The sequence below is a fragment of the Halichoeres trimaculatus genome, unplaced genomic scaffold, assembly GCF_033239565.1.
Source record: "Halichoeres trimaculatus isolate MK-OKI-2021-1 unplaced genomic scaffold, fHalTri1.1 fHalTri1_scaffold_13, whole genome shotgun sequence".
Classification (NCBI taxonomy): domain Eukaryota; kingdom Metazoa; phylum Chordata; class Actinopteri; order Labriformes; family Labridae; genus Halichoeres; species Halichoeres trimaculatus.
The window spans coordinates 3,368,729-3,378,192 of NW_027437191.1; the positions used below are offsets into that span (position 1 = coordinate 3,368,729).

General features: G+C 42.8%; 1 protein-coding gene across 1 annotated transcript in view; it reads left to right on the forward strand.

The window, feature by feature from the left end:
- The window catches only part of dse (dermatan sulfate epimerase), a 43,001-nt gene extending 38,119 nt beyond the window's left edge, over nt 1-4,882 (forward strand). Inside the window, exon 6 of the mRNA XM_074684562.1 lies at nt 1,856-4,882. Within this exon, the coding sequence (XP_074540663.1) occupies nt 1,856-3,605 (1,750 nt within the window). The 3' untranslated portion in view covers nt 3,606-4,882. The remainder of the gene's footprint in view (nt 1-1,855) is intronic.
- The last annotated feature ends 4,582 nt before the right edge of the window (nt 4,883-9,464 follow it).

Consider the following 9,464-nt stretch of genomic DNA (forward strand, 5'->3'; position numbering starts at 1 on the left):
CAGTTACCATACTTTTTGGTACTATTATTTTAAAGTTAATGTATTTTTATTTGACCCCCTGTCCAGTGAGTTATGTTTCCAAAAAAGAGATTTTGTACAATAATGTTTATCACCAACTCAAAACGTTTGATTTTGAGAAAATGATCCTGTTTCCTGGGCTAGATAAAGTCCTTAAAATCCTAAAAGTCTTATATGTTTATCTCAGATCTCAGAGCAACATTGTTTTTATTTCTGACTTGGTTGAAAATAAGAAAAAAATGGGGGGAAAAAATGTTTTTTACCACTTTCTTCCTGAATCAAATTTTCAGATGTGTTGTAACATGGAACAGCCCATTGAATAAGAAGGGGGGGGGGGGGGTACCCAAAACCATCATTAAAGATTAAGCCTTTTGATGTATTTTGAGACATGTGAAGTAAGATTTAGAAAAAAGAAAAGCTTTCAATTGAAGAGAACTTCATAAATCAGTTTTTATGAGATGCTTTGGGGGCCCCTAGGAATCTTGGGGCCCCAGGCAACTGCCTGTGTTAGCCTAATTGTAGCTACGCCCCTGGCTGCGTTAAGGCGCACAGTGAACACCAGACAGAGCGCCACTGTGCATGTGTCCTAAATGAGTCAGACTGCAGCTAACACAGTGTCTGCAGGCTGAAGCACACACATAGGAGATACTTTGCAGTCTTTGCATGGTTATCGCAGTAGCTTGATAAAAAAAAAAAAATTCTCCTATGTATTTTAAAAAATAAAAAATTACTGCGCCCCCCTCATACAGTCTATGCTGACTGTATGAGGGGGGCTGTATTTGACAACTCCCAGCAGTTTGAAGGTGGGATGTTTATTGTTTTTCCAGTATGACATGAATTCAGTGAACATCAGATCTTGAAGCTGTAGTCACTCTGAGGACAAACATCCCAAAGTGCATATTCATTCGCACCCCCACTTAAAATCATCTTGGCAGATTTTGCCAGTTTTCTCGGTTGTCATGTTGTCACCCTAAAGATGACATTTTTTCTGTCAGTAGAATAATATTGGTACTGATGCAAAACTGTGGTCACAAAGTGTTTTTAAAAACATTGATAGATGGTGGTTTGAATTCCCAGAGAGAGACACAAGAGCGGACGGAAACATACCTCCTGAGAGTGATCTGCCTTGATGACCTGAGATGACTCACCTGAGGGCTCAGTCTACTCAGAAACAATGCTTATCTCCCTCTGGCTCAGCTCCATTTCAGATTCAGCAGATTGGAGCTTTGACCTCTGGATCAGATACACAAAACAGGAATACAGGAAATCAGACACTGAAACAACAATAAGACATCCAGCGGATATTCAGAATAAAATACACTGAGTCAGCACCAGGTTGTACTTCACTTAACTACATAAACAAACACTCACAGTTAGCAGTGCCAGGCCAGAAGTCAACAGATCAGATGTTTTTAGAGAGTCATACAGACAAAAAGGCTGAAAGGTCTGTAATCATTACTAAGGGGAATCCTTGGTCATGTGACTCCAGCTGTCCTGCAATCGGCTGTGTGCTGCATCCTGACCAAACCAAAATAGATTGGATTTGCATCTTATATAAATCTGGTGGAAGTCTTTAGAGACCTGTACTGAGCATGTTGTTAAAGGTGTTTGGAGCCACAGGGGGAGCCGGACCCTGGCACAAGAGGACAGAGCTTATCTGGGACAGTCAGAGTTTCTCTTCATAAACACTCACCAATGACTGCTTCAGAAATCATCCTGTCATCAAGTATGATGAAAAAACTGGATGCACCAGAAACCTTGAAGAAGCTGAAATTTCCTCTGTTACATCTGTGTTTATTTACTGACCTAATATCTGTCTTCTCTGGTTACTCTGCAGGTATGACCCCAGCCTGTTCCCCAAGCCCCCATCAGATTACGGTAAACCCAGACTTCACTACTTCGAGGACTGGGGTGTGGTGACATACGGCAGTGCCCAGCCTGCAGACACCAACCGCACCTTCCTGTCCTTCAAGTCGGGGAAGCTCGGGGGACGAGCCATCTTCGACATCGTCCACAAGAACAAGTACAAAGAGTGGATCAAAGGGTGGAGGAACTTCAACGCCGGCCACGAGCACCCTGATCAGAACTCCTTCACTTTTGCCCCCAACGGCGTCCCCTTCATCACCGAGGGGCTGTATGGACCCAAGTACACTCTGCTTAACAACGCAGTGCTGTTTGCTTCAGCTACCTCAGGGAGCTGCTTCAAACCGTGGACTGGACAGGTGACAGAGGTCTGCGATTCAAAGTGGCTGAGGTACAAGGTGGGGCTGGCTGCAGATGCACAGGGCCGGGTCGAAGCTGCTATGGAGAGACAGGAAATGGTCTTCATCCGGGGAGAGGGGAGTGCTGCTTATTCTCCTGAGCTGAGGATCAGGAACTTCCAGAGGAACGTACTCCTTCTCCACCCGCAGCTCCTGCTCCTTGTGGACCACATCCACCTGGATCCAGACAGCCCCACCAGAGCCATGAGTGCCTTCTTCCACAACACAGAGCTCCCCTTCCAGGGCACAAAGATAGACGGCGTTCATGGAGCATTTGTATCTCACGGTGAGGATAGATATAAGATGTTCTGGATGGACGACACAGGCTTTAGCCACAAGGGAGTAATGGGTTACTGGAATTACCCTCGAGGGTACCCGTACAACGGGTCTAACTATGTGAATGTCACAATGCCGTTAAGGTATCCTCACTCCAGAGTGGCCTACATTTTCTTTGGACCAGGCGTGGATGTACAAAGCTTCAGCCTGCGTGGAGATGATCAGCGGGTGGACATCTACCTGGCCACTAAGGACCACACCTACACCATCTACCTGCTGACTGGTGAGGTCACCAGCAAGCCGCTGTTCGCCATGGTGCTGCAGGACAATAGGAAGATTGTGTTTGAAAAGACAGAGGCAGCTGCGGTGGACAGCTCACCTGAAGAGGTCGAGGAATACGTCAACGTGATGGACGACAACCTGCAGCATGTCAAGCCTGTCTTCCAGCAGATGGAGAGACACATCCTGGGACGGGTTCTCAACACAGCCAGCTTCCGCAAGACTGCAGAGCGTCTCCTCCAGTTCACAGACAAGAAGAAGACGGAGGAGGTCATCGAGAGGATGTTTGCAATGTCCAAGAAACAGGGCAAAGGTAAAGGGAGTAAGAAAGTGAACCTCGGGGAGAAACTCTCTGAGAGTTTTCCTGATCTTTTTGCACAGATTGAGGTCAATGAGAAGAAGGAGAGACAAAGGGCGTCAAAGCGGACGTACGAGGACAGTCCAGAGGAGGGGGACACAGAATCACGTGCCTTCATGGATTACCCAGAAGGCCGTAAAAACAGAAAGGGGGCCTTTGTAAAGGGCCGGAAGTTCAAGGAGGTTCACATGGTGGCCACAGCGGGGAGCGAGGGTCTCTCGAGCACCGCCTCCTACATCAGACTCTTCCTCCTCCTGAATACCGCCACCTTCTTCCTGCTGCTGGCCGTGTTACTGACTCGTTTTCAGAAGGGGCGGAGCTTGCACACGCAGAGATGTTTCTACACCATCCTCCTCATTGACTGCTTCATCTTACTGTACCTCTATTCCTCCTGCTCACACACACAGTGCTAACATCAGGAGTGTGGGGGAGGGGTCATCCAGCCACAGAGCTAATGAGCTTAACTTATCACACCCCACGCCTCAGTCTGAGCCAGGTATCATACCCCAGTACCAGGGCCACTGTTAGAAAAAACACATCCAAGTTACAATAGGAGGAAGTTGTGAATTTACACCAAATTCTCGGGAATTTTACAAATATTTAGAGGAAAACAGTCTTGTGAGTCTGAAAGTCAAAACATACACCGATAGTGTGAATGTCTATCTGTCAGCTCCTGGTGTTCCAGTTTAAAGAGGGACCCTGCAAACTGGAGACTTTCAGCTGATTGTGTCAGTGGATATCCAGTTTTGCTAAAATGGTCTCTGTTGTTGTCATGCTTCCCTCTACTGGTGTCGCTGTTTAATGCAATCACTTGTATTTTTCTCCATACATCATTGGCCTGATATGATGTGAACCTCACTGGTGAAAACACAAAACAATGGACTACAGGAACTATGTCATTCTTTGAAGAGAAGATCCAGGAACCAAAAGTTCTGGAACTTTCGGTTGACAAGCACATTTAAGTTTCAACAGTTAATTTCTTTTTTCAAAACTTTCAAATGTCCATCAATTCAAGTGCTTTTGGTTACTTTTCCCCCCCAAAAGTACAGGCTTGTTTTCGTACTGTAATGGTTTTTATTTCACTCTGATGCCATCATTTTTTCTGGAGATGTTATACTTTAGGTGGTCCATCCTTCCATTTGTCCATTCTTGCTTTTATTTCAAACATCTGATGCTGCGTTTTTCTTCATATTTTGATCAAACATGTGCCTGGAGTTACAGGGATTAATTGAAATGAGTTGGTCAAAGGAAGATGTAATAATGGATTAAAACAGATTTTTCTGGACACTGGTTAAGAATTTGTTTTCCGGTTTTGTATTGATTGAGACTTTGTTGGAAGCATTGATGGATGAAACTGTTTAACGGCTTAATTGGCTGGTTCACATGCCCTGATTTACGAGAATAACTGCATGTCAGTGATTTTGTGTTTCTAATAGTGGCCCTGCTGCTGTCTAAGCTCTTCATACAGGGTGTTCAGGAAAAAAAAACAACTGATTCCAAATAGGAATTAACGGATTGCCAAGATGAAACCAGACCACCTCTGATGAAAAAGCTTCTGTGGAGCTTTAGAAACGAGTATGTATGAAGTTTATCTGTCGTAGAGTTCAGAGGTCCTGTCTGGTTTAAAGATCTCAAGTTTAGCCACTAAATAAAAACAGCTGCCTCATCTGTACTTGAGATTTGTCCTGTCTACATAGTTCATGATAAATACATCTAAGTGTATATATGTGAAAGCAAGATATATTTTTATGTTGTTTTGTTTTTTACCATTTGTAAATAAAATTACTATATGCATACATTTTCATCCGTGTTGTGTTCACAGAGTGTGAAAAATTGTTTTATTTCTAGTCCCAGTTTGTCATTAAACTTGCTTTAAGCTAAACAAAGGACTTCACTGCCCCTGAGAAGTAACAACACCTGTCAATGCAGTTGGCAAAAGTTGAAGCTTGTCTATGCAACATAGGTGTCATAACAAGAAGGTGGGTATTTTTTCTTGTCTTTTCTTTCTTTTTTTTTTCTTTTACTGTTTTTACTGTTGTAAAGATCCTTGAAAATTGGTTATCGTATTAAAACATGGGTAAGCAGAATACTTCCATGTGTTGTTGTCAAACAGGTTGAGTTATAACCTGCAGTGTTTCCCATTAATTAATGAGACTGTGGCGGCCCGCCACAGTCTCATTTGGCCCCGCCACAGTCTCATATGGAGAAAAAAATACGATCCGTCACTCGGTCAGATCATTGCACAGCTGTAATTTCCTACCGCACGTAAACAAGCAAGAACAAGAGTGCGCGCGCACTGGTCACGCTCATACACGTCGCTGATACGTTTGACGCAAACCAGATTCCAGAGACACTGGAGCGGGGCGTCTGACTCTGAGGTACGTGCAACGTCTTTTTTGGGCATTAGCGCTCATGCTAACTGCAGCCGTGGCCACAGTAGCTCACTGCGCTGTCTGCCTCCCTTCACTGGAAGAGGACCGGCTGCACAGCGCACGTCTCGGTTCCAGAGTTTCAGTGACGAGAGCGACCACACTGTTTTAATATCATAGCGCATTCAGAGTCAGTGCAGGCACACAGTACAATCACCTGTTACCATCCCAACGAGCTGACGCGGCTTATTATTTCATAGTCTCCTCTCCTGGGGCCTCATTTTTTACAGCGTGTAAAAGTCCTCTTAAGTTTCACTTACGACGAAAAGGCAAAACGTGCATACGACCAAAATATATACACTCTATTCAGATCTATCAAACTCTGTGTACACACGGCTGCACGCTATTCCCTGTGATAAACCACACCGCGCCGAGAACAGCGTAAATGCGGTGACGTGAACACACCTCGTTTCCCGCCTTCAGCATGTCCGAACATAACCACATATGGTCAATGCAAATCAGTACGTGCATATTAAGTAGCCATGTGCGCTGTGGGATTTTATAGTGACATCAGCGTAAGACGGTGAACATAACATACGGAGAGAGCATGGAAGAAGCTGAATTTATCTCAAAGCCAGATACACAGCAATATCAGGAAATATCAGTCAGAAAATGATCTTGCATTGATTTAGGCTACATTTTGTGATGAAGTGGGCCTCACCAAATTTAGGCATCTTTATTTATTTAGACTATTTTCTGCAGTCACTGTAGAAAAAAAAATGATGAAAACACAACAGTCCTAAATCCAGATAAGGGAGCAGAGAGAAGAAGAATAACGGTAGGCTACAGTCTCAGTAGCCTGATAACGGATCACAGATCATGGAAATAGTGTAAATAACCTGTTGTTGAAATGCTGTTCAGTAAATTTTTCAAAATATTGTGAGTAAGTGAGTTTTTGGTTTTGTTTCTGAATCAAATTTAAAATATTTCTGATATGCCTTTGTAAGTTCTTATTTATCAGCGTACGTTCATGTCCATGGTCCCAAACTGCACTTACTGTAAGGGCGATACATCGCGCTTAAAATCGTACACACACATTAAAACCGCCGAGGGTCAGCGACTCTGCCACCACAGTCTCTTAAAATCCTGTGGGAAACACTGACCTGTGTTATTAAATGCAAAAGTGAGCTCTTTGAATGGATGTATATTGATCCCCTTAAAGGTATCATGTTCAAGCCATTACAGTCTGTTCAGGCAGGAAACATTTAGTGGAGTTAGTAACGTTTACACCTTTGAAGGGGACATATCATGCTTGTTTCTCCTTTTCATTATGCCAGACTAGGATGCCTGTAAAGCATTTCTGCCCTCAGTACAAGTCATTTAGTTCCATCATTACCCCACAATAGCGTTCTCAATATCCTCATTTTAGGCCATTCTGAAGATCTGGTTGAAACGCTCCGTTTCCAGAATGACCTCCAGTAACCTCGCAACGTCACAGCCCTTTGTGCTCTGATTGGTCAGTTCTGTCAGAGGGGCGGAGGGGGTAGAGCCAGGGGGCGTTTTTTGCAGCATGGCAGTATTTACAAAATCGCCACATTGAATGGGGCAGACCGAGCGAGTTTGCTGTTTGCCAAAACTTCACCATAAGGCATTGATAGCACTAATAAAATGGCAGAGTGTAGGATACGTCCTTTTGTATTGGACCCCGAGTCAGACCTAGCCGGTTCTGCAGCTCAGGAGGAAGAAAATCCACCTCGACACAGATCATCTCAGGACGCTTCAGTGTGGTGAGTCAAAGCGGTACTGTAACATGTATAGTTTATACGTGGAAATATAGGCAGACTTCACCAATAAACTATTTCTATAACATGGCTCCATCCTGCTCCTTCACTTTTCTCTGTCTGTTTTATCCATCATGCTGAAAGTGTAGTCTAAAGATCGCCTTTACCGTCAGTTCGTCACTATGTTATTACCGCAGCATTATTGTGGTCCAGGTTCACAGTGCATGTCAGAACAAGCATACAAATATCACAGTCTCACAAGTATTACGACGTCTGCTAAAACTACAGTGTTTTAACTGCTAATTCCCCATGTAAAGCCGAGCTGCTCAGCAGAGCAGAGTCCCTGCATCCAGCGCTCAGTCAAGTCAGCCAGAGCTAGTAGGGAGCTTTATTTATACTCGACTCTTGGTGGGTGTATCCCTGGTGGTGGTTGTGTGACTAACTGACATCACAGAGGAGGAGCTGCTTTATCAGATTACTCCAATAAAAAGAAAGGATCCTCGTGTCGTCACGAAGGTCAAATCTTGCAGCCAAATGGCAATGACCTATTTTCAGAGGCATCAAATCTCGTTCTAGGATATCAGAAAAAATACAATATCTCATTTTTTGAAAATTCAGGGGGTGAAAGGTCTTGTTTTCAAATTTATTATATTGTATGTAAGTATTAAATCAGCGATCAGCATGATATGTCCCCTTTGAGTAATGAAGGCCCTAAAATGAATACAACAATGAGGCACTGGTTTTTGAGTGAAGTGATTATACAAGATTTTTTTTTTCACCAAGACAGGGAGGAGATACAGAAGAGGAGTCAGGAAACAGTGCAGAGTCTAAAGGGAGATGTTGGTAAGAAGGTGGAGGAAGACGGAGCCGAGGTGACAAAGCTCCCCCTCACAGGGTTAGGCTGTACACTCTGCCCCCCCCCCCCCCCCCCCCCCCCTGAGATAAAGGTTTACCATTGCATTTGAGAACTTCAGCGAAAAAAAAGAGTGTTTTTTTTTGGATTTCTTGAGTATTGCACTGAGCCTGAAGGAGCACAGATGAATTTTGGATGGCAGAGGGTTTTACTGATTAAACAATGATGTTAACACATCTGTTTTAACTCTTCAGTCTAGACTCTTTACTCCTCCTCACACTTCAACCCTCACATCCATCACAGCGCCTCAAAGCTGTCTTATTCAGGCCCCACACAGCCTGTAACACTGGGTACAAATTAAAACAGTTATTACAGACAGCCTGGTCCTGGGTGCAGAGCTGGGATCTAGATCATCGCTCTGGCCTTCTGGTGACTCTGTGGCATTTATCTTAAGTCAGACTCCGGTTAGTAAGTGAAATTAAATAATATCTTTCCATTCCTCCACACACAAAAAATGCAGCTGCTTGTTTTTTGTTTTTTTTTTGATTGAGTAGATGATAACTTCCAGATGTGCTCCACACAGCTCCTCTTACAAAAAGGGTGACCCCTGTTGTCTGACCACAGCCTGGATAGAAATCTTTTTTTTTTTTTTTTGTCTACTAAAAAAAAAAAAAAAAAAAAAAAAAAAAAAAAGATTGAGTATTTCACTAAAAAGGAAAACAGAAAGAGGTTCGGATTGAGCTGCACAGTTGAATCATGAGCCCAAAAAAGAATTCAGCTGTGTTTATCATGATGAGGCTTGTTTGAATATTTTAAGAGGTGAAATACTGACACCTGCTGGACACTGATGCATTTACTCTGTAGACTGATATGAAACTCAAACATAACCAATTGTTTATTTATTCTTTATGATTAAAAAGCATCAATTTCTTAGTCTGTTCACTAACTGATTGAGATTACTTAGTATTGTCTGATTTTATCATTTTCCCATTTAATATTTCTTGTATGAAAAATAATTTTCATAGATTTTTATTTACAGAGCACATTTCAGCAACAAGGCAAGTCATAGTGCTTCGCATAGACATACAAATAAGTATTGTGTAGGCAGCGAAGAAAAAGTTAAAAGAGAACATTAAAGAAAAATATTTTGTCGGATAAAATGGCAAAAAAAAAGTTTAAAATATATTAAAATTAATAATTGAAATATGGGCATGAAAGTTACAGTGCATACATTGGGTATGAAATAAATATTAGGACATATTCTCTTAA